At 40.9% G+C, this 25,997-nt stretch overlaps 1 protein-coding gene across 6 annotated transcripts in view; it reads left to right on the top strand.

Annotated features, from left to right (window-relative positions):
- Runx1t1 (RUNX1 partner transcriptional co-repressor 1) overlaps nt 1–25,997 on the top strand; it is a 146,640-nt gene that overhangs the window by 120,470 nt on the left and 173 nt on the right. For all 6 annotated transcript variants that reach the window (XM_051198027.1, XM_051198010.1, XM_051198019.1 and 3 more), the window contains 3 exons: nt 6,923–6,991; nt 11,922–12,112; nt 24,302–25,997. The exon at nt 24,302–25,997 is cut by the window's right edge and continues 173 nt beyond it. In XM_051198027.1, the coding sequence (XP_051053984.1) occupies nt 6,923–6,991; nt 11,922–12,112; nt 24,302–24,577 (536 nt within the window). In that variant the 3' untranslated portion in view covers nt 24,578–25,997. The remainder of the gene's footprint in view (nt 1–6,922; nt 6,992–11,921; nt 12,113–24,301) is intronic.

The raw sequence follows: 25,997 nt of genomic DNA, 5'->3' as shown, positions 1-25,997 counted from the left end.
AAAAAAAAAACTGTTACATAGGTATACACAGATTACTTCCTTTAGTGATTCCTGGTGAATTCATAGTTTTGATCAAGCTAAGATGTTGCTCTGGCTTTAAGCGTTTGTAGATAATAGTCTTCAAAGACTACCGCTAACATTTTGCATTTCACTGTTTGGACTATTAAAAGACTCGTGTCCTTTTTAGACACAGAACCTTAGACTGCCAACTTCAAAGGCATTGTCAAAATTGTTAAGAACTATGCAGTTCCCAGGTTTTAACAGCTAGTGATTATTTTTCTTGTGTGTCTTTGCTGCTTGATTTGTGAAGCCCTTAAATTCCATTTTTCTGGAGCCAGTTTGTGGCTGTCAGTGAGAGGAGAGGTAGATTCAATCAGAGACCACTGTTATTTACATGAACTTCTTTCTGTTCTCCAGGGTTTAGAATTGAAGGTTTGAATGAGTGTAGTGAAGAGATTATAAATTATTGGCAAATAAATCCATTTTCTTTTCCTGGAAAGTGTTTAATGAGATTCCTGTGGGCTGAGAAAGCTACAATAGGTCTGTATTATATATATATATATATATATATATATATATATATATATATATATATATATACACGTATGTATTATTATGGTGGAAGTCATTTATTTTCTAAGGTTTGAAATGGTCATTCTCAGATGAGATCTTCAGAATCTATTGTAAAAGATATATTTGGCTGAAATCCAGCCCTCCTCCCATCCCTAACTTGGAAATTGTGGAGCTCTTTAGCCACACACACATTCTTAGCATGTTTAAATGGAGTTTAGGGACTGTGTGGAGGAGAATGTAGATCTCGGACTAATGTGCTAGAAGTTGATTTGACTCAGTCCCAGGATCACTTCTGAAATGTATCCACAGAATTAAGTCACGGAGGGGGAATAGAAAAATAATGCAGTTGATCTATCACTAATTGAATTTTACAAGTTTCCTCCCGATATAAAATAGAGACTCTGTTGTGTGTGTCTTCTGAATTTTAAACACTGAGAACGTACTGATCTCACCATGTTGTCTTCATTCTTTAAATAAAATGCAAGTTGGTATCTTAATGCACCCTTTTCCCCTTGTAACTCAGCCTGGCCTCCAACTTGCTTTGTAGCTGAGGATGACCTCGAACTCCTGACCCTCCTAACCCTCCTACTTTCTTTAAAATTCTGGGGTTACAGGTATATGCATGATTTTTCAATGGAAAAAAACCGATGCATATTTTTGCATCTTTGCTGCACTGATAGCAAGTGGGGAAATGCTGTGCAATAATCCTTTGTTCACTGCGAAGATGCATAGCTATCATTGCGAAGAAAAAGCTCATTGACCAATGGCTAGGCAGGATTTTCAGGGCAGAGAGAATGCTGGGGAAAATAAGGACAGTCAGGAGAAACTATGGGACACAGAGCAATCAGGGTGGGAAGTATGCTACACAGTGCATGAGGTAACCAAACCTCGGGGGCTTCTTTGAAGTTGTAAGACCTATCTAAAAACAAGCCCAAGCTATTGGCCGAGCATTTCTAATCAATAGTAAGTCTCTGTGTGGGTATTTGGGTAGTGGCTGGCAGGACAGAAAAGTCCTCCTACATGTTCTTTTTATTACTCTTCATATTCAACTGCTGACAGCATTAGAAAAGCACTCTTCAGACTATTGTCTTTCCTTTTAGTGTGTGACCCTTAGGCCTTTATGCTTTCTTATCTAGTGAACTTGAGTGACAAGAAGGGGGGCGTGACGTGGACTGGACGATTCAGTGACTAACACACAATTCTCCTGGCATTTCTCGTTGCTTGCTGGCTGGTCCTCGATGTGCTCCCTGAGTGTTTGGGCCCCTGGCATTCCTCCCCCAACCCCCAATACCCTGTTCTTCTTGCACTGTGCTGCTTCTGTTCCTGTTTTGGGTCCTAACATTTTATTTTCTTTCCTTTTCACTTGCTTGGAAGTAATCTGGAATCTTCCTGTGGTTGATTGTGTATCTCTCTTGTTTTCAAGAATGTTTCAAAAATCTTTACAAGAGTTCTTTTTTTAGAAGTTATCTAATGATGGGTTTCAGGCTGACACCAGGAACTATGGTCAGGGGCTCTGAAGTCTGATGGTATAAATTCCTTGTAGGTTTCTGGGAGAAGATTGAGACGGTAGGGCAGAGATTCAGCAAGCGTCTCTGCGTGGATTTTGGTAGGAGCTTAGCTCTTTCCAGAAAGAAGAGTTTGGCTGACTTAAGGGGAAGGAAAAATGAAGGTGGGCTTTCACAAAAAGGGTAACTGTTCAGGAGTTTCATGAAATGGTGGAGGAGTTCATGCTTTAAAGCTCCTCAGTTGGCCAGTGATCATAGCAGCACTGAACTACTGGGATTCTCCCGGGCATTTGACCCTGGCCTACTTACAGTGCACACCCTGAGCAGGTCTGGATTGGACCTGCTACATTGGTTCCCGCTACATTTGTGAGATTTGTCAAGTCACACATCTCACTGTGTCTCAGTCTCTTCATCTGCAAAATGAAATGGTGAGGCTGTACGTGTTGTAGGCAGTTCTACCAGTATTGAATTAGGAGCCATAGAAACCGAAAAAGCAGTGTCTGACACTTAGTAGATGTGATATAAATATTAATATTATGGTAATCTTCAAAAGAATTTGAAAGAATAGTAGTAAATGAAGTGGGTTGAGGTGGTTGAGGTTTGTTGTTGTTGTTTTGGCTTGACATTCATGATTGTAACATGATAGTGGATACATTTTTCAGCTAAAATATTTCTAAGCATGGTTTTTATTGGCAGAGAAATTTAAAAAGGAATTTTGCCTTAAATATAATACTGTATTTAATTTGTAACCCATGACTATAGGAAAATAGTTTTCCCTCAACCAAAGAAACATTGTTCAACACTTCTCAACTGCCAGAATATAAAAACCTTACACAAATTGTTCAAAATAGAGCTGCATCTGAAATGTGGATTTTCATACACTTGCATTGATTTATTTTTATTTTTTGTAATCATATCATAAAGTTCATCTCAGGACCACACAGCTGAGTCCATAATGCAAATGCCTGTCATGTTTTAAAACTCTGCTTTATTTCATGATGTTGTATTTAAAACACTACTAATTAAGTATGCCTGTCTTTTCAAAATAAGAAGATGGTTCTTTCTAGAACCTGATGTGTGCTCATTGATAGGGATTGATACTATACTGGAAAGCAGCGGCTCGATTGGAGACTGTGTGGGGCCTTCCAAGAGACAGCTTTGAGATTTCTGAATTTATTAGCCTTTTAAAACGTGGCATTTGTGAGGATCACTTAACCTTTCCTTTCTTTTGATGATCTCTGTAATAGATATGATCATGATCACAGCCTCATTCTGCCCACTACAGGATGACGGACATGCCTAGGTGCTGCCAAGCTTTGAGCATTGCTGTCCTGGGTCAGATGAGGTCACATTGGCTCTGCAAAGGCTCTCTGCCCATCCTTTCATGTATATTGATGGTGGCCCTTGCTGTGTCTAGTACCCAGTGGTCTCCATTCTGTCGTAAGTGTAGTGCATCTTCCATCTTCGTACATCATCGACCGCTGCTTTTTTATTTTTTTTTTTTCTTTCACATTTCTTCTAGCATGTTCCTTCACTCTGCCATGGCTTTCTCTTTATTAGATGTCTGTTATCTTCTGGAGGTTGCCACCTCCTCTTCCCTTTACCTCCAAGTCATTTGTACTTCAAACCAAGCAAAAGTAATTTAGAAGGACTTTTCTACTATCTTTCAGTAATCACATTATGTACTTGTTTTACATTTGAAATTCAGTCTTGCTAGATGCTCTTATCTGTATTTACAGTTGCATTTTAGAAGAACTATTGATTTTTATTGCAACTGCCATTTTGATGGTAGTTTAAAAAAAAAAACTAGTAGATATGAACAAGCTTCTTTAGAAGGTGGTTTAGAGTCTTATACTTCCCTTCTCTAGATTAGCCAGTATTTTAAAACAATGACGTCCTAGAATTGTCTCTTAATTCTATTTATTAACTTTAGGATTTTTTTTTCTTTTTTTGTCTCTTTAAGATCCCTTTTTATACATAGCTTCTACCATTTAATCAGATGTTGTTACTTAGCCAGAAGATACATAATCTTGACATTACAACTACTTAATCAAAAGATAACATAAATGTGTTATGTGGTGTCTGTAGCCTATTAAATAATAGCTTTATATTTAGTGTAAAAGCAAAGAGACTCTGAAGAGTTCTGTTCTCCCCATTGTTAAACCCAATCAATGTTCAGCAAAAGTACCATGATTCAGAACTGGAGAGGATGCTACAAAATGTGTTCTTTCACGTGTGCATGTGTGTGCACGTTGTGTGCCTGCATGTATGTGCTCATGCATGTGTGAATCCATGTGTGTGCATCCATGTGTGTGCCTGAGTGCGTGTGTGTGTGTGCGTGTGTGTATATTTTAGGTTTGACTACTTTGAAAACAGCTCTTTTAGAAACTAGGGTTATGGAAACTATTTCACATTTGGCTTCAGTATTTCTTGGGTAGGAGTTGTGGCTCTTTTGATATCTCAGTGTGTCATTTTGGGAGATGTAGCCAATTAAGACACAGCGTAGCTGTCTAGTGTGGAACAGGAAGATACCCTCTGTATAGCATCCAGAAGGTGAGAGGTTGACTGAGCCCTAAACATTGGTATTTGAGTGAATTTTAGGACATACCTATTCACAATGTTATTTGTGAAAGTTAAGTATCTACTTCCAAGGAGAAAGATATTGAATTGATAACTGTAGGAATAATTTCAGTCCAACATGTAAAATAATATTCTTAAAGTTTAATATTTTGGGGTATATTTGCAAATGTAATCTTCTCCAGAGCTTTTGCTTTCTTAAAAGGTGTATGCTATTTTGTTAAGTGCCCCCCCCCCAAAAAAATCTCTTTAGTTCCTTTTTCATCATAGTTACTTATAAGGAACGAGTGTGTGTGTGTGTGTGTGTGTGTGTGTGTGTGTGTATTCTCTCACTAGTAATCATAATAAAGATAACCGGGGATAGCAATTCCTGCTTTTTTCCTCAAAATATGACAATGTTGTCTCAGCTTATAAGCAGGGCATCTCAAACCCGGAGAAGCCAAGTAGCTTGATACACAGAGTGAGTGGCAGCCAAAACTTTGACGTTTTCCCTCTGGATTCTAGTCCTATTTCTCTCTTTGTGCTGCCTAGAATGGGAAATTAGCATCTTTTATGTCTGTACTTTGGATAACAGCACCACCTTTCCTGTTATTTATAATAATACTTGGTTATTTACCAAAAGACAGTACTTAAACTACTGAACTTTCTTTAAACTGCTAGATGATAAAAACAAAAACAAAAAGAACCCATCTCTTGTAATGTAGGAACTAGTTCTTTATTTTTGGCTATAGACATTACAGATCTGTTGTTAGCCAACTAATTTTCCTTAAGTGAAAGCGATTTATCTGTGAAAAAGTCTTTGTTGTTTATTACATGTAAATGTGTTACCACTGTGTGGCATGCTACAACTGAATTTGACCACATTCCATCTCCTATGGAAATAGTTATTGTGGGACAGAAAGCAAGGGAGAATAACGTAGTTAACAATACTATAATACACCATAACACCATATAATTATTTCTAGCTTTCTTGAAGAACAAATACAATTCAATAAAAAAAAGGTGGGGGAGTATTTTGTTGTTATTACTGTTATTACTTACTTTACAAAATGAAAACGTATGGTCATAACACTTATTATGTAATTTTATATTTACGATAATGTTGTAAATTATGTAATGACTTACCCAAGTTGTTTTAAAATTATACTGTAAACTTTTAAAAGGAAATCTCTTGAAAAAATACTTAAAAGAAACATTGCAAAGATAGAACAGGGGTTTTCAATATACCCCTCACCCAATTATCATGCATTTTTTAAAAAAAATTAACTAGGGAAAATTAGTGTTCTGGCTCACTGATGATCTACGTACCATGCAAAGATTTGCATATATTTAAAAATGTTCATATCAAATGACTTAGCTGAAGGGACTGGCATTTGTCTTTTTAGTATTCTGTAGCTGCATAAATGGTAGGAAACTGGATGAAATTTTTCTTGTCTTAAACACAAGTAATATGATGATGTATTCTTTTAAAAAATTAGTCTGCTATTTGGTATTTCTTATATATATTTATATATACAAATTCAGCTGAAATTTACCATGCATTGATTACTAGAGTTTATAGAAGTTGAGTTGATTATTCTTTTCTGCAAGCCTTCTGAATTCTGATGTTGTAGTTCTTGCCTCTGGTTCCACCACTCAAGAGGAATAATTAGACCTCAAATACATAGGCTTGCATTGGAAATCCAATATGGAAGACTTATGTTGTATATTTATATTTTAGTTAGGGAAGACCATAGCGAAGTTTATTTTCAAAATGCATAAAAGTATTAAATGTTTGTAACCTTTGTATGACTGTTAAGTGTGAGAACTAGTTAGCTATAGAATGGAACTTAGTATTTGTATATTGCAATATAATCAGAGCTCTGTATAAATTATATTACCATATGATTGATTTTGCACTGCAAATTTGACTTTTGATAGGGAAGGCACCAACTATAATCTCCTTTCACAGCTCAAAGTCTACCTATAGAGAGCATCATCATGAGAAAGTTCCAGGAAGCCTGTTCCCAGACCTCATACTGTATGAAGTAAAGTTGCTTTGGAATTGAGCTTACGAGGAATTTGGACCAATGACCTTCTGCTTTCCTTGGGCTCTGATGACTAGCCTTGCTATTTTTGTGCATTTTCTTGACGTGAAACATTCAACCTTTTCAAATTGCGTTTTTGTAATGAAGCCAGGAAGAGGAGTTGCTTGCTTGGCTCGGTGTAAGGACAGGCAATTCTGATGGCACTCTCTTCTTCTCCACTCTTTTCCACCCCTATCATAGATGCACATCGGGAATTCCTTCACAGGCCTGCATCTGGATACGTGCCAGAGGAGATCTGGAAGAAAGCTGGTAAGAACTGTTTAGAAACACGAGTTTCGTGTTCTGGCAGCTGTGTGCAGCTGTGAATGCTGCCTTGTGAGGAATGACAAGAAAGGACTTCACTGCGAACAACAACAATAGCAAAAGCAAAGCAAAACAAAGTGAAAGCCACAAAACAAAACAAACTAAAAGAAAAAAAAAAAAACCCCTCATTAATATTCCTAAACCAAACCTGATTAAAACATGAAGTAGTTTTTTTTTTTTTTTTTTTTTTTTTTTTTTTTTCATAGCATCTGCTAGTGCCATCATAATTGAAAGGCTGGCAATATTTCCTTTATAACCCCTCCCCCTTTGTATCATCTGTAATGGCTTCAGACTGAAATTTTGGCACAGGAGGTCTTAGCTTGCATGCAGTTCTTCTTTGATGAGGAAAGAAATCCAGTATTCTAGGAATTAAATTACACACATCAGCATTTTTCTCTGCATTTTTAAATTGAACCAAATCTAGTGAACTTGTTAAGGAACTTCACAAGAATTATTATTTTTGATTACAGTCTAGTTTTAAAATCACTCTCCTGTGGTATTTAATAGTAAATCATCAGAGCTGAGTTACTTTTTCAGCTGAACAACAGAGTAGCTGGGCCTTAAATGTCTGCATACATCATTCATTTCCTTCATTATTATCTGTTGCTGTATATTCTGTGGTAAATTGGAAGCTTCCTGGGACCTCTGACTTGGTATTGGCCTTAAAGTTCAGAGCTGGCAGACTGCGGAGCATCAGCTAAGCATGAAACCTGTAAAAAACCTGAACAGGAGGTAAAAGATGAGCCCTCCACATGGGCTGAGGATGACACAGGTGATGGCTGCCTCTTTGAGCTGCTGAAATTTCAGCTGTTAAGACAGTTTTTCTTTGAGTTCCACAACTGAGAAGGTCTGGACCAATTCCAGCTACTGCCACACTGGCCCAAAGTTAGCCATGCTAAGTCTCAGTAGAGGGTCTCTGTTGTTATTATGACTTTTTTTCTGCACAAGATTTCTGTTTGGTATTGATTGAATTCAATTATTTGTAGTCCTTTACCACTTGCTGAATATTTGGCCACTTTTACTTTATCCACGTGTTTTATAAAATGTCTAAGAAGTACCACATTTTGTAAGAGTGATAACAACTTTCCCAAATCTGATACCATTTTAAGTTTCATAGCTGAGATTAAGAGTGAGGATATGCTCTCACGGGTCCTGTCCACATAGCAGATGGATCCACTGGTGACCTGTTGAAATGCAAGTGCTGGTACCTATTTCCTGTATTGTACCCTTGTGCTGATGGTCTCGGGATTCTCCCAAGCTGTCACTAACCACCTAGTGATTTCCAACCCCAGGAAGCTTCTGTGTCTTCTGTCTTTCCCTTTTTACTTTAAAATCCTCTTTTAAGCTGTCAATAAGAGGTACAGAGAACTGTCATTTGGGACAATAAAATCTGAGTTTCTATGTTAGGAAAAATGTCTTCCCCTTAGTTACCTGTCTTGAAGTTAAATCTTGATAGTTCCTTCAGAGAATTGGCTATGAGGTCTTGTGTAAACCAGATTTCTTCTACACGGTTCTCTGCTCATCCTTGTTGGGCTGCTAGTGAGCAAGAGCAGATTTCCTGAACACAGGGACTTTTCTAGAAAGCCCACATGAACTGTGAAGCATAAAGGAAGTCCTCCCGTGAGCAGCAAGCATTGCTGGCGAGTTCAGAAATCTACTTAGTATTTTCCACTTATTCAAAGTTGGGTTTTTTCTACTCCTTCAGTTTTCTTGTTTAATGCATGGAAGTCTATTGAATCCACCATTATTTTTTCTTCAGTCTGTTTTGTGTATGTCTGAACCCAGTCTTGTAGTTTAGCTCACAGGCCTTAGGAACAGAGGGAAACCAGTTTTGTTCCATGTGTCTATGCACCGCTGAAAAGGGAGTAAACTTGATCAGGAGAGTCTGGATTATTTTTAGATATATCTTTCATCCATATCTTTCTAAGATACGGTTCGGTTCGGTTGTAGTTGGGATGACGTTTGTCTTCCCATTGGTGTACCATTTACCACATAAGAACAGTTCAGACTCAGGTTCTATAGATGAATGCTAAAATATTAGATGTGGATGGGATGGCAGCTTTACCTTGATAACTCCATGAAGTGCTTGTAATATTTTCCTGGACAGACTTCTTTAAAAGCAGGTGAAGAATTCCCAGTGAGCGTTGTCAAAGTGTCCGGGATCTGAGAATACCAAAGGTAAAATGGGCCATCTACACTCAGCTTCCTACACTTCGAAAGAATTCTAAAGCTTAATTCTGTAAGAAAAATGAAAGCCAGACCAAGGCAATATGGTTCACACCTGTAGTCTCAATAGTTGGAAAACTATGTCAGGAGATGTAAGACTAGAACACCATATGCTACAGTATGTGACCCTGTGTCACAAAAACAAAACAAACCAAAAGCAACAGCAACAACAACCAAAGCCCTAAACCAATAAACAAACCTGCCTACCTTTTTGAAAGGATCAACTTGTAAAGCATGCCTTGGCCATGCTTTATACATACATACATACAATAATATCACATATTATTGTCAAGGCAAAAGATAACTAAGTAGAGTTTAAAATGTTTGAAAAATACTGATTGGGCACAACTCTCAAACTTTTATGCAATAAAATTATTGCATTGTCTTCACAGGAAATTGTAACTATAAAAGCAAAGACTTTTAATTGTGTTTTGTAGTTTTTATGACATTTTAGTTAGAAATTATTTTAAATTTGCATACAAATTTGAAAAAAATAGTAATCACAGTTCCTTACTACTTCTGTCCACTCCTCATGTTACTACATTTGTATATATTGTTCTTGTTCTCTCTCTCCCTCGTTTTGTCCGTCCCTCTGTTTCTCTTACACACACTCTCTCTGACACATACTCACACATGCGCTCTCACAACACACTCACTCAAACACCACACACACTCTCACATACACTCATACACACACAACACACATGAGAGGGGGGATCCAATGTATTCTGTATATTGATTGCTCCAGTGATAGTTTAACAACATTTTGATTCATATTTTTAAAAGATTGTGAATCCTAACAAACATTGAAGGCTGCATCCACTCTCTCTAAAAGTAGTATTTTTAAAAGTAAGAGGGAAGATAACAAGTGATCTCAAAAGTTACAAAGGATCCTTATAAAACAGGAGGGGGGAAAAAGTCAATCATAAAAGTAGCTTAAAATTGTGACTGAATGTTTTCTTCAGTATATTTCTTTTCAAAGGATCAGAGAATGTTTGCAGTTGGTAATAAATATTCAAGCACCTTGCAAATGTCCTACCAATTCTCTTTGCTGATCTGTATATGCCTGTGGGATTAGAATAGGAATGCATAATTTAAATATAAATTGCCTAATTTGCATATACAATTAGTCAAGCTACAGCTTTGATCCTAAGCAAAAATTATTGTCTTGTATTACCACTTAGATAGAATTTTAATTCACCTTGAATATTCAAACTAAATTAGGCCCTGGCTATATAGTTAGAAGGGCAGTACTTCCCTGGTGCCCTGAGTCATTTATGATAGGGTAATAAAGGCGGCTTTGGTAAGGAAGGTGCTCTGAGCTGTGTGCAATGCCCTGGTTCTATCCAGATTTTAAGTGCATACCTTGCAGGAGCTAACAGACAATTAACTTGGCTTAGTTAATATTTTCAATCAGGATCTGCCTTTTATAGTGTAGTGTGTGAAACTTAGACAGTAATTGCCAAAAAGTCCTTTAGGAATGACAGACTAGTTGACAAAGGCCAAAGAAGGCATGCTTGTGGGATGCAGGAAGGGCCTTCTGCTGACCTGCAGGTCATGCGCTGTAGAATCAACCACAGGAATTTAAGAACCCTGAGAGGACTTGCATCTCTTACACTTTTAATCTACAGTAAAACATTTTTATTAGGAATCTATGTTTTTAATGAAACAGAACATTTAATTAAGGTGCTTTTTAAGTGGGTGAAACAATTAAGTGCAAACACTTGAATGAAACATGTCATAATTAGTTTTAATAGAGTGTTAATTGGTAGTAGGTTTGCCAAGTTAATAATTACTGCTTATTAAATTTTCAATTAATCATTGTCATTTTGCTTTGAATAAAGATGAAAATTAGATAAACTAATTCAGGAGGAGGGTATCTTCCCTTGTTAATTAGAATAGTTATTTTTTTAAAACCTGGGAAGTACTTGTTTTAGTTGTCAATCTTCTGCTGTTCAGTGGTTAAATCTTTTCACCTCAACGTCAACCAAACTTAAGAGTTAATTCGACACCTTGTAGGTTTGATGTCAGGCCTGATTGTGTGGCTTGTGGTATGATTCAGTTTTGTTTGTCCAGTGTAACGGTTGGTTGGGCCAAACTACTGTATTTGTTTGTAGTAGACAGAGAACAGCTTATATACAGAAGCACACGTCTGTATTATTCAGGAAATGACAAGAGAAAATAAAACTGTAGCATCTGTCTCATTATTTCTTTCATTTAAAGGACCCTACCCTGTACCTCAGGCTGGTCTTGAAGTCCTAAATGATGTGATTATAGGCATTCACCGTGATGTCAGGCTAGAAAATGAGGTTCCTTGTGTGTCTGAACAACCTTTCCAAGATCCTTGTGGACATTCTTGCTCCTTAACAGGCCCCAGAGTCCTTTCTGAAGGCGCTAGTGTGGGAGAAAAGTTAAGTAAAAATGCATGCACTATAAGTATTCCTAAAAAGACCATGACCAAGAAAAAGTCTCACTTTTGAGTTCCTAAATAAATTTAAGTGTTGGAATTATTCTTGAGACAGGTGGAACTGCCCAGTCATTTGGATGAGAGCTGGGTTTCCTTTTGTGTTTGTGTGTAAAATTCTGTTAAGATGGGATAGGTGTTCCTAGTGCTCAGCTAACCCAGAGATGTTCTGTCCTTAAATCACAGAGGAGGCCGTGAACGAGGTGAAGCGACAGGCAATGACTGAGCTGCAGAAGGCAGTGTCTGAGGCAGAGAGGAAAGCCCATGACATGATCACCACAGAGCGAGCCAAGATGGAACGCACTGTGGCTGAGGCCAAGCGGCAGGCAGCAGAAGATGCTTTGGCAGTCATCAACCAGCAGGAAGACTCCAGCGAGGTAAGGCCTTTAGGGGAACATCAGCGGAGAAGAGCTAGAGCATTTGGTTTTTGTTCTGGAAGTCCACAAATGCCATTGGAGAATGGAAAAATACATTTGGAGACATAACTTGGAAAAACATGGAACACGGTGGGAAAATCCCAGCATTGGTGGTGGAACCTAGAGCAGATATAGCTTGGTTGTTTATTAGCCACTTGGATGAAAAGTTCTCTGACCAAGGTGTTGTGATGCATTTGGTAGATTAAACACTGAAAAAGTCGTCTTTTGATCTGTGCGTGTGTGAGATGTGTGAGTAACTGGGTATTTGCGTGCCATGATAAATGTCCTATAGACAAGGTAACCTTAGCTGTTATTCTCTGCTTTTGACTTTGTTTTAAACTGGGTCTCTTATTCTCCTCTGCACATAGTATTTTAGACTGTGAACTTGTGGGGTTTCTCCTGTTCCCATGTCCTATCTGCACAGTGGAGGGTTGTAATTAAAGATGTATGCACTGGACAGGGTGTACGTGGGTTCTAGAGGTTCAGGTCTTTACTTGTGGGAAACGTACGTTAACAACTGAGCTATCCTCCTATCTCCTAAAGGGAAATTTCTATGTTCTCCAAAGTTGTATTTAGAATTTCTTTAGTAAGGAATCCTAAAGTCCAATTCCAAAGGAATGTTTGCCTGAGATAAATGTTTCTAAAAGATCTTATGTGTGATATTTGTTTCCATATTGTCTATCATTAACCATTATGGCAGTCATAACGTAGCACTGCTATCTGAGTAATATTAGTAAGAATTATCCCAGTATGATGATTTCTACATATCCACACACTCACTCAGAACCTAATGATCCAAGGAACTGGCAAATAAAGAACTAAAATGTGACAGAATGCTTTAAAACATATAGCCTCTCAACAGCATCGGATTGTTCCATGTTAATTAATATAGCATACAATCTTCAGCTCCAGAATAACTCCAGATAAAAGACTGCAATTAGCTCGTCTCACAAAGCTGAGCCAGCGAAGGCATGGACTGATAAATCAATGGTCTACTACAACCCGTATCTATAATTTGTGAGGGAGAGTAAGAATTTAATTTGTAGCAGGCTTTTCTGCAGATGAAAGACCCCGCGGGAATCACTCAATGCCCAGAGTTTCTAGTTAATGTGGAGCAGATGAATAACAAGGGGACAAAAGGGATTGATTTTCAACGTTTGGAAGTTTCTCAGGAAGAGAGGGACAAAGGGAAGTTTATCTTCCTTTTAATGGCTGACTTTTCCATTGTTGTATTAAGCTAGACAGAAATTCAATTTTACTGGCATCACGCCATTAAGATTTATAAGGACTTTGTTTTCTTCTTTACATTTTTTTTAAAGTTTATTAACATCTACTGAAGAGAACTTGTACAAGTTGGTGATATTATGGGGAGCACTTATCACCTGGTGTACATTTTTATTTTCACATGAACATTTTAGGCCTGATGTGTGTATTTACAGTGTTTGTAGAGGGCTGACTCCTAAAGACAAATGCTTGGGAAGGAAATACGTTGATGTGCTTACTTCCAGGCAGTGGCATGCTAGATTCCTTCAGTTTCCATCCATATAGTGTCTTTACTATAAAACCATGTAGGAAGAAAACTATTATGGTGACAGTGGTTTTGGCATTATAAAACATGGTATATTAAACAGACCTTGAGTTCAGGTCTACAGTACTTCCCAGAGATCCTCTCAGAAACCTGAAGGGCTCTGCTTGCCTCAAGCTAGGACAGACTCATTCTGGCTCTCATGTTGATTGGCCCCTTAGGTAGGGAATCTGCCAGAAATATGAGGCCTAGCTAGCCAACTCAACACACAATTTCCTTACAACTCGTACCTGTTTTTGATGCTTCAGAATTTTCGTGGCTATTAACCATTTGACCACAAATAATGTTCCTATAGTATTGAGTCTTAGATAACTTATGACTTTTTAAAAATAAAAATACAAAGTCTGGTTATGGTAAAAGCTAGTTGGGCAATTTATGCGTTGTCGTAAAGTATAGCAGCTATTGATTTTTAAATCTCACAAATTAATAGGCCTTCGTTGTGTGACTATGAAAGGAAGTAACACACACACAACTTAACTATATCCCGTTTATTTATTTATTCTTATAATGAATCATTGAGCTTTTATTATACATAAGGGATAGAGCTGGCCCTGAGGATCCCACAGTCTTTGCCTCCTGGTGAGGCTCCTGGTGTGGAAGGGTTAATCAGGAGCTGGGTATTTTAACCCTTGTGGCCACTGCCTTTTCCTTGGGCCATAGTAATAGTCCCTGTAGAGGAGAAACCCCAAGGTGCTTGGGAGCAGTTTGTGGAAGCCGACATAGCTGGTGAGTGTTTTCCAGGGGGCAAGAGATTCCAGAACTGGAAGGAGGGATATGTCTGTTTGGGGTCAAGATGAGGAAGATGCTTGCAGTGGTATCGGGTTGGGCTGAGGGGTAAATTGAGACATGCTGGCTGCATCCTCATGAGATGAATTATCATGAGGGGGTTAGGATCTATCAGAAGATCAGATCTGAGCCACATTTAAAATGTTACTGAAGGGCTGGGGAAGTAGCTGAGTGGGTAGAGCTCTTACCTATGGGGTATGTATCCATGGGTTTGATTCCCCAGTGTCTCATCAAGCCCATCACAGTGGTGCGTGTAGTAATCTTAGCACTCTAGAATTATAGGCAGGAAGTTCACAAGTTCAAGGTCATCCTCCACTAAGTAGTAGTAAGTTTGAAGTCATCATGAGCCACATGTTTCGAAAATGATAACAACAAAGCAAAACAAAACAAAACTACTTGCTAGATTTGAACTATCCATGGTATTCGGGGGCGGGGGTGCAGAAAAGGTAACCCATGCTTGGGTTTTTTGTGCTGTGTATATACACAATATTAATTAAAACATTTAAAAACTCAAGTGAATTGTTAAATGTAGCTAGATAGACAAGTCTTTAGGCTGGAAAAAAATAAGCAGGATAGAAGCTTATGAAGTTCATCTTGTCCAATATGAAAATCAGGATTCTTCTCTGTTGAATAGGGTGTTGGGTGAGTAATGTAGAGACGCTATTTTCAGATACTTTTCGAGTACCCCACACTACTCTCAAACGTGTTTGTTCTGACTGCACAGTCATCTGCTCTTATAACTAGAGGGATCAAAGAAGAGCACCCAAAAGCCTCTTTAAAAAATGACCAAGTCAAATCTAATAGAAAACAAACATCATCACATTGAGGCTAGACAAGGCAACCAACAGAAGGAAGAAAGCCCAAGAGCAGGCGTGAGAATAGAGGTCCATTCGTTCACACACTCGGGAGTCCCATAAAAACACTACACTGAGAGCTCTACTATGTATGCAGAGGACGTGGTGCTGACCCACGCAGGCCCTGTGCTTGCTGCTTCAGTCTCTGAGTTCACGTCAGCTTTGCTCAGTGGATTCAAAGGGCCTTGTTCTCCGGGTGTCCTCTTCCCTCTGGCTCTTACATTCTTTCTGCCTCCTCTTCTGTGGGGTCCCCTGAGCTCTGAGGGGAGGGATTTGATGCAGACACCCCATTTAGAGATGTGTGTTCTGAGGACTTTCTCTAATGTCTGGCTGGGTTTCTCTGGATTTGTTCCCATCTGCTGCAGGAGGAAGCTTCCCTGATGATGGCTGAATAAGACACTGATCTATGAATAGAGTAGAATATTGTTACAAGTCATTTCTTGTTTCGTTTTTATTTTTGTTTTATTTTTTTACTTGTTTTGTTTTATTATATAGTCCCTGGTTCTTGGTTACCCAAGCAGTGTCCAGTGTGGGTTCAGTTTCGTGGGGTCAAACCAGACATTGCGGGGTTGGCTACTCCCGCAGGTTCTGTACCACCATTACCCTAGCATATCTTTTGGGCAGGACAGACTGAGGTTAACCGTTTGTGGTTGGGTTGGTGTTGTCTTTTCCTCTATGGTAGCCTACAGAGTACCTTCCTGTACCAGAGACCCTAGAGTGTGTGGGTGAAGAGCTGTTGAGCCAGCTGCAGCTCGAGGAGGACTTTGTGAGGCTTATTTACCTCTCCCTGATGAATGATTGGCTACTGATAATCTATGTATTTTTGCTCCCTTCTTACATTAGCTGCAACAGAGGGGACAGTGTTGTTTTCTTTCCTTTGCTGATAAGAAAGCTGAAGCTTAGTGGATGTAGGATACCTGTTCTATGGCTCAGATGGTACCTGTGAGCTGGTCCCCAGCCAAGTTCAGACCACCTTCCTGATAGCCACATAGCAATAGTGAGTTTCTTTCTCCTTGGACCAATTACATACTATATATTTATTTAACTTTAGATGTGTAAACTAATAACGTCACAACTATCAGAATGACATTGGACTGGGAAGAACCCAGATAACATATCTCCTTTTTCATGCCTACTTATTGTGTGTGTGTGTGTGTGTGTGTGTGTGTGTGTGTGTGTGTGTGCGTGTGTGTGTGCGATATCATGCAAGATGTCAGAGGATAACTTTTAGGAGTCAGTTCTCTTGATCTGCCTATGAGTCATGATGAATTCAGGCCATTAGGCTGGTGGTCAACTTTTATTGCCAGCTGCGCCATCTTGCTGACCCTATACATTAATGTTTTACAGACTATTATGTGTATTACTCAAGCTGTTACATTTCTTTCACATACCTAATTCCTATGTGTGTACACAAATAGTTCTTTCCAGCGAACGGGCAATACTGGGGGATATTTCTAATGAAACTTGTTCTATAGACTCCTTTTGATCCACCGTTTGTCTGAGCTTAGAAAGTTTTAGCGTGTATGGACTATACATATGGTACTGGTGTAGTAGAGAGATTAGTTTTATGTCACCAAAGTGGTTTCCCTTATAAATAAAGAGCCATTCCTCACTGTTATGTGTAGATGAAAGCTGTGGGATTATACCAAGAGGAGAAGACGGGGGCATCTGCGCAATAGAGCCCACACCATCCTGCGGTTCAGCGTTACTGCACAGGCTTCCTAGCCCTTCTGCGGACCCTTTGATGCCCAGAATCTGTAGCTGTCAGTGTGAACTATGAGATTATGTTTCAGTAAGAGTTGGTTACTATGGCTCTTACTCAAAGGCCCATTTTTGGGTTTTATAGGTGTGGGGTGTAGTGGGAAGACCAACGCTTTACGATGACTGGCTTTGAGTTGTTGTCATTTCTGCTTTGCTTGTGTGTGTGTGTGTGTGTGTGTGTGTGTTTGCAGGGGCGGGGGTTGCCTATGCTTGTATGTATGAATGCTGAGGCCGGAGGAGGATATTGGTATTTTCCTTTATCACTTCCCATCTGAGTTTTTGAAGCAGTGTCTCACTCTGAACCTGCGTTGGCTTGATTTACTGGCAAAAGGACTTGGGTGGGGGGTGGGGGGGTGGTAGGGTGTCCTCCTGTCCCCGCCTCCTGACATTTGCATGATGCATAGCAAGCAGTGTGGGACTTTTATGTGGCTGATGGGGATTAGAACTCAGTTCTTGGAGCTTTGGTTTTCTTACTGCAAGTGGGATATATATTTGTGTGGCCTGCTTTGCCGGATGGTTGAGAGAGACAGATGAAGTGAGAAGTCATTTATATTTCACAGAAAACAGTCTTAGCTACTTTCCCCTTGCTGTGACAGAACACCATGGCCAAGGCAATTCATGGAAGAAGGCATTTAGTAGAGGCTTACAGCTTCAAAGGGTGAATCCATGGCCGCCATAGTGAGATCCATGGCGGCAGGCAGGCAGGCAGGATGCTGGAGAATATCTGAGAGCTTCCATCTGATCCACAAGCACTAGGTATAGAGAGAGCTAACTGGACCTGGTATGGGCTTTTGCAACTGCAAAGTCCTCTCCCAGGAACACACCTCTGCCAATAAGGCCAGACCTAGTTCCTTCCCCAACAGTTCCACCACCCAGGGGCGGGGCATTCACATACACACAGTCTATGGGGCCATTCTCATTCAAACTACCACAGCTCACAAGAGAGGGGAAAGGGGACAGGAAAGAAGGGAAGGGAAGCTCTTAAGAAATGATTCTAATGAGGAAGACAAGGGGATTTTAGTAGCCATGATAGAGGAAAGAATCGGAGAAAGGGAGGTCTCGAGTAGGGCCTGTGGTGTTTGACTGGAGTCATTACAAGAGCTAAAGAAAGGAGTTCAAATGAAGTGTCCCAGTCTTAGCATTCAGGGTTAACGGTGACTCGGGTAGATGGCACTGGACTCAGCCTTCAGCTTTAGAGGCAAGTGGGCTTCATATAGAACAGTTCGCAGGCGTGGCGTGTTGCCTGAGAAGACGGTGGGAACGCAGGAAGTTTTTGGTTGACTGTGGAGACCAGATCAGCTGGGAAGAGTTTAGGAAGTAAAAGACAGCTCTTTGTTTTTTGTTTATTTATTTTCTTATTTTACATATCGATCCCAGTTCCCTCTCCCTCTCTCTCTCCCTCCCTCCCATGCCCCCAACCACCATCCCACCCACCCGCACTCCACAGGGAGGGTGATGCCTTCCAGGAGGGATCAATTAATTCTGTCAAGTCATTTGGAGTAGGGACTAGGCCCTCCCCTCCAGCCTCTAGACTAAGGGAGTGTTCCTCCATGGGGAATGTGCCCCCAAAGTCCTTTCATGCACCAGGGATCCATCCTGGTTCCACTGTCAGAGGCCCCTTAGACTGCCCCATGTGTAGGGGTTCTGAGTGGGTCCAGTGCTGGTTTCCCAGCTATCAGTCTGGGGGGCCCATGAGCTCCCGAAAGGGCAGCTCTTTATGCCAGTCCCTGCTCTTCAAACACTTCAAGGGAACACGGAGGAGGTTACAGTGGAAGAAACAGAAAATAACATCATGGAAACCCCAATCAGTGGAGATTTTAGCAAGGGGTGTCAAGAAGAAGGAAAGGAGGAGGTCCCGGCGGGCGTGAGTCTGAAGACAGGATGGAGTGAACGTTGCCAGGCACTGAAGAGGCTCTCTCCTTGTAGCTGTTAATGGCTGCTGGGAAGGCACTTCATTTGGAGGATGGGCAAGCTTTCAGATCCTAGTGCTACAGAGGCATCTAGAACAGGAGCTACATTTCCATCTTTAATCAAGCCAGCTCTAAGGGATGGAGGTAGGATGAGTACCTGCTCTGTACGCAGAACCTCAGGCTCAGTGCTCAGCCTTGCCTTAGCCATAAGCCATCCTACAGTTCCTATTTTTGTTCCAAGAGCTGAAGCCACTTGCCTGTGTTTTTAATGTCACTCAGCTGTGGCCCTAAAAATGGAAGGCAGGCTGCCCTGACTCTGATGCCTGTGTCATCTTGGTTGGCTACCATGACATCTTGTCCTTTACCGGCTCATGTATCCTGATCCAGCCTGTACCTCCTGGAGGGAATGATACTGTCTTCTAACCATTGGTGCCACAGTGGGACCTAAGAAAAGATCTACATTGGCAGAGTGGGGCATTTTAGAAAGAATGTTTGATTGGCAGTATAAATACCAGCTGGGGACTGGGGAAGTCTTACACCTTGGCTATGCAGTTTCTTTTAATGTGAAAGTTAAGAAACTTTTAAGGCCTTGGGATCTCGAACTGCAAAACACCCATGGCCATGGTTTTAAAAGATCAAATGCAACGTTGAGTCTAACATGTGGTCTTAGTGTGAGCTCAAGCTTCGTAGAGTTTTGTATTTATAGGACTAGTAGAGGAGCCAGCCCTTTACCTTTGCTGATTGTAGTTACAACAATTTTATTTAAATTCCTTGAGCATCAGTTGCAGATAAGACCTCGTAAAAAGGACAGTCATTCAGCAAAACCCTTTTGTCTCTCAGAAAAAGAATTTTCAACAATGAAGGCTAGGAGGGTTGCATTTTCTGCTTGGATAGTGAATCTTGTTCTATATATCAAGATAACAAGATAAAGGAGAGAACTTCCCTGCCCCCAGGGGATAAAGAGAATCTCTGATAAGAAAAATGTATAGCACCTTTGCTCCAAAACTCTGACATCCAGAATCATCATCTACCCTTACTGTATCTGTATGTAACAGTGTTTTTAATGTATTCTGCAGAGAGGGACTTGTTTTTCTAGCCTTGATTCTTCACCTGTATCCCAGGACAAGTTTGCCCAGTTGTGATAAAGCACCGTAATGAAAAGCAATTATTTTAGCTTATGGTTTCAGAGGGATAAGAGTCCATCATGGTGGGAGGGTTGGCAACAAGACTAGGAAGCTGAGAGCTGACAAAGTTAACTAGAAGTAGAGGAAGGATTGACATCCTCAAAGCCCACCCCTAGTGTCATACTTCTGCAAACAGCTCTACCCACAGAGGCTCAGGGTTCAGAGGCCCTGGACTGTGGGAAACATTGCTCATCCAAACCACTGCACATGCCCTCCTCCACTTCCAGATGAAAAGTTCAGGGTCAGGACTGTTGGCCAGGCATCAGTTGCTTAGGTATGGACTCATAAACTGGAAATTTAGGACAATTATCCAAGAGAAATATGATACAGATGACCTTTTACAGTTTCTCTTGAGCTCACTTTGGAGGGTTTTTTTTTTTTTTTTTTGTTGTTGTTGTTTTTGTTTTTTTTAACTTAAGCATACACTAAAGTTCCCTATACATTCATTGGAATGTGGTGTCAAGGGCAATAAAATCATTCAAGCTTTTTTTTTTAATTTTAATCCTACAAGATCATTGAATTGCTCTTTGTTGCACCTTGAGTAAGATGAAAGAACTATGGAGCAGAGCTAGAGGTAAAACTAACCAGAGCCCTTAACTCTTGGGTCAGAACCAGGACTGTAAGGCAAGAGGCCCCAGCTCTCAGCAGCTCTGCTATCCCAAACATCTGTTTCTGTATTTGGCTCAACTCCACTTTTTTTTTTTTTTGTAAAATTGTTCCCATCTTTGAAAACACTTTAAAAAATAAAGAAGTCCCCATTCTGTCTCCTCTGTCCACTCCCCAGCACATGCATTTGTAATTACCTGGTTTAGTCTGTGTGTTTAATCAGTTTAAATTGAGAAGTTGCGTACATCTGATTTCAATCTGAAGGAGCCATTGAGCACTGGGCAGTTACCACCCCGGAGTCTGCCAAAACATGCCTCTGCCAAAACAGGCTAGGACTCACACCAGGGTATTTCCTAAAGAGTCTGCTTGACTCAGATTAGATGTTTAATTTCCTTAAAATATTGTTTTGGATTTGGGTCTCTGTTCCCTAATTGGGATTTTCTGATGTAATTTAGGAATATCGCTTATTTGCTGAGTGGGTTCCAGGACCCAGCTGGCAATCTCCTGAAAGCTAAACCTCACAGAAGAAAAAGTAAACTTCACTCTGAATGCAAAGCATCATACCTCGAGCTTTGAAGGCTGGGCCAGGCCTATACTTATTGACAATTTCATGGATAAACAATCCATGCAATGCAGTGGAATTAAGTTTGGGAGAGGAAGGGTTCCACTTGTGGTGATGGTCAGAGTTTGTGCATCTTTTGAGCTTTTTCCTTCCCTTTTTGTTCTTTGGAGAATGATACTTTGTGATCCCATTGAAGTGGCCCAGGACTGGCCATAGCCTCCTATGTGATGGCATTACAGATGTGAACTACGACTCCTGGCCTCTTGAGAAGTTCATATTAATTAAATTGAACTAGAGAAATATTAAGTTGTAGTACTGGTTTTGGAGATTTGTTTTACTAAGAGTCCCATATCAACTAAGTTTGTAGTTTGAGATCATAGACACTGCTTTGTTTTCCTTACTAGTACTGGAATTTCTGAATGGGTAAGAATTTAAGTGTGTGTGTGTGTGTGTGTGTGTGTGTGTGTGTGTGTGTGTGTGTGTGTTCGTTCGTTCAGGAGTGGAGTTTCATCTTCCACCATATTGAAGCAGAATCCCTCTCATTTCCCGGGCTGTGGTGAATTGTACAGGATAGCCAGCCCTGGAGCGCCTGGACTTACCATAACATCTACACATTCACATGTGTTCTGGATTGAACTCAGGTCACCAGACTTACACAAGACACAGTTTTATCTACTGAGCAATCTCCTTGGTCTTCAAGAACCAAAGTTCTTGAAGTTCCCAGCCTCTGGCCCTTGAAAGGCTCCAGGATCCCCTTGTTAGTAGTTAGTGTAATTCCTGAAAATCCCTCTATGTTCTGCATAGTGAGAAAGCTTTGCCTGTCAGGGAAATAGTCTGCCATTCTAGCTGAGTGTTTTTAATAGGCTGATGAGCCCATCTCCAGACAAACTCCGAACATAATGAAGGCCCGGTAAATGCAGAGTACACAGTGAGGAACCTTGCAATATCTCGATAGTTATTTTAAAATGTGTATTAATTGTGATATAATCACAGCTGTGAACTGATTGGGTTATTAGACTACAGCTAAGAATCTGTCTTGCAAGTAAATAATCAAAGCCGTTGACAAGAGCCGAGGACGCAGCTGAGTGGAAGAACACTTGCTTTACCACTTGGAAGACCCTGGTTCCATCCCAGGCACTGCAGTACAGAAGCAGGGCATGAGACCTTAGTGGCGCAGTACTACAGCTAGCTAGCGGACACAGCACTCCACAGTGCAGTTTGTCTACCTGCAGAACTAGAGACATGTTTTCCCTGGAGATGAACATTTCAATATGGCAATCCGAGGTGCCCGTCTCTCCTGCTGGAAGCATGCCTGACAGTATTGTCACAGTTGGTCTCTACCCCTTTGCCCTTGCTTCTGTTAGCTCGGCCCCACACAGGTGTGCTTGCTTCTCCCTGACATCTCTGCTTGGATTCACGAGGAAGGCATTGTACATAGCACGGGAATCTCAGCGGCAACCTCATTTCTGCTTTCCTCGTGTTTTCTAAGATGCCACATAAAGCTGGCAGCTTTCCAGGGTCAGGGTTTTCTTCTAGGGCCAGTTAAGCCCACACTCCCCTCGGTCATTCTAACTTCCCTGAGTTGCAAGGGAGCTGGTTCTGTCAACTGGGAAATGCTGTATCCAGGTAGATCTGTTATTCACCTAGTCTTAGGATTTCTCATTTTTCAAGGTTAAATTAGGCATCAACTCATGTGTTTATTTCACAATTATTTCTTGAGCTTCTCATCCCTGTCAGACTAAGAAGCATTTATCACAGATAAATTAACCAGAGATGCCCTTCAGGTTGCTGAGGTCAAGAGTGGTAACTAGGATTAACCAGTTTGCATTTGGTTGTCAGTGTCCTGAGAGGATACTGTGGGAAGACCTACATCTGCAGAGAGCTTAGGAGTGCTTTGCCACAGCCTGTGTGAGCTGGCATGGAGGAGAGAACAGGATGCTTCATTTATCTTCTTGGTTCACTGAGTCTAATCCCGTGGTCCTGTCTGTCCTACCCGTCTCCCGTTAGTGTCCAGGAGAAAGCCTTTCCTAAGAGTAGTGCATTCATATCCAGCCATTACAATATTGGTGGGAGAAGGGGGAAAAAACGTTGGGAAATGGAGGTTGCAGTTAAGATCGGGTGGATAATCTGTTTCATATGAAAATAGCCAAACCCATGAAGAAGGGTTTTTATGGTAAACAGTAGATCTTCAGCCATTTTCACCAATGCCATAGTCATGGCTGAGAGACCATTGAGACAAGGAGACTGAATTGAGAAAATTCAGTACCTTTGTGGGAGGCACTGGAAATGTTTCCCCTTGCTTGGCAGTGCAGGTCAGCATGTGACCACATGGGACGAGGGCACTGTGTAAAGAAGCTCTAGGAGGGTATGTTGAGGTGTGGTCAGCGTGCTAGCAGTGAAGACTGGGTCAGGAGGGTCTCTCCCGATAGAATGGAGCGGTATCAGTAATGCGGACAAAATGATGAGCGGCCATCAGCCAGAGGCCCCGGTTGGAAGCCGATAGCCCATCCAGAAGAGCCTGCAGAGGCCGGGCCGGGGCTTTGTGTCCCAGTGCCCTCCCGCCAGGGTGGCTTGTCTGCAGCAGTGGCCTGTTGGTGAGGAACACAGCGCTGGTCCACGCTGCTGCCTGCTCCTCCTCCTGTCAGGCTTCATTCCCAGGAGCCTCCTTGGGAGGCAGGGAGTGCTGGCCAGGAAGAAGGTAGCAGGTTGGAGAGGTAGGAGAGGGTTAATCTGTGGTACAATTGACATTGAGCCTGGGTGAGGTCTTCACTGAGGTTCGACCAAGGCTGAAGTCTTCAGAGTTGTCCATGATGTCTCTGTAGTTCTTGAGGCTGTGGGGACAGTAATTACTGGATTTTGACCTTCAGCAAACATTCACCTGGTGTCTGCCCTCCTTCTTTAGAGTTGCTGGAACTGCGGCCGGAAAGCAAGCGAGACCTGCAGCGGCTGCAACACAGCCCGGTACTGTGGCTCATTTTGCCAGCATAAGGACTGGGAGAAGCACCACCATATCTGTGGACAGACCCTACAGGCCCCACAGCAGGGAGACACGCCCGCAGTCAGCTCCTCAGTCACACCCAGCAGTGGGGCTGGGAGCCCGATGGACACACCACCAGCAGCCACTCCGAGGTCGACCACCCCGGGGACCCCCTCCACCATAGAGACGACGCCTCGCTAGACCTAAACTCGGACTGACGGAGGAAAGACACCACAAGCAACACGAAAGCAATTCCTCATCCTCAGATGCGCAAAGTCGTTTTTCTGTTTGTTTGTTTATAGATGAGCTATCTATCTTATTTCAGTACTTTCAGCAAGAGAGAACCTAACTGTATCTTTGAGGCAGTAGTAAAACAACAGGGCCAGTAACGGGTCGGTAATGACTTACTGTGGATAACAAAGATATCTTTTTAGAGAACTGAAAAGAGCAAAGAATATAACATGAAATGCTAGATTTGACCTCCTCCCTGTTATTTTCAAGTAGCTGGGATTTGAAACTAGATGACCTCATTAACCAATGCTTTACCAAACAGCAAACCAAGAGATTGCTAATTGCTGTTGAAAGCAAAAATGCTAATATTAAAAGTCACAGTGTTCTTTATATACAATAATGGAAAAAGAAAAAAAAAAAAAGAGGCAATCCCTCAAGGGCATGAGCGTTGGACACAGCAGTAGACATTTTAACAAGAAGATGAATGGCGTCTGTGGGTTGCTAACTGAACTTTGAAGACCCGCTACAAAACGCGCAGATGTGCAGCAGATTGGAAGGAGACACAGATGTTCGGGTTTTTTTTTTTTTTTTTTCCTGTTTCTGAAGAGAAATAATAATATCCAGGTCAACAGAATGAAAAATGAAAGATGATTTCCAGTGGGATGTATGACTACAGCAGCAAGAAAAAAAAATGCCATAATACAAAGGCTCCTTTTTATATATGTAGACACACACACACACACACACACACACACACACACACACACACACACACACACACGACTCAGCCTGCAGTTAATTAGCATTCTGGCAGCTTCCAGCTCAGCCCAGCTGCCCTAAATAACCCTTCAACATTTCTTCACTTTTGCAAGGTTCCACAGAGTAGGACATTGGATCTATTCCAGCTCACTCATTTTATATTGAAAACTAATTTTAAAAAATGGTGGCTCTAGCTCCAGCCCCTTTCCAAAATTTTTCAACCCCACCCTGTTTGGATTTTTAATTAAAATCTAGTAGTTCTCTTGGTGTTAAAACACTTCTGTCCTGTGAGGTTTCCCAATGGTGTTTTTCTTGTAAATGTGTTGGACAAATGTGAAGATGCATTGTAGTTTATCCATATGCCCACATTTAGTCTCTTTATTCCTAGTTGGTGAGAAACCTGTATCTTTCTATGCTGCTTTTATATCTGTATGTATTAGTGATATTTCTCTAGTAGTTAAAAAAGAAAAGAAAAAAAAAAAAAGAACCTCTTTTTGGTTGTCCTCAAGAAAAGAAAAGAAAAAAGAAAAGAAAAGAAAAGAAAAGAAGAAAAAGCTATCTTTTGGAGCTGCTAACTCACTCTCTTATAGGATTTTTTTCCTGGAAACCAGCATGCTTCATGGAATGCTAG

This window comes from Phodopus roborovskii, unplaced genomic scaffold (genome assembly GCF_943737965.1).
Source record: "Phodopus roborovskii unplaced genomic scaffold, PHOROB, whole genome shotgun sequence".
Classification (NCBI taxonomy): Eukaryota; Metazoa; Chordata; class Mammalia; order Rodentia; family Cricetidae; genus Phodopus; species Phodopus roborovskii.
Note: the sequence above shows the minus strand (reverse complement) of the source record. Positions and strands in the feature narration are given on the sequence as shown.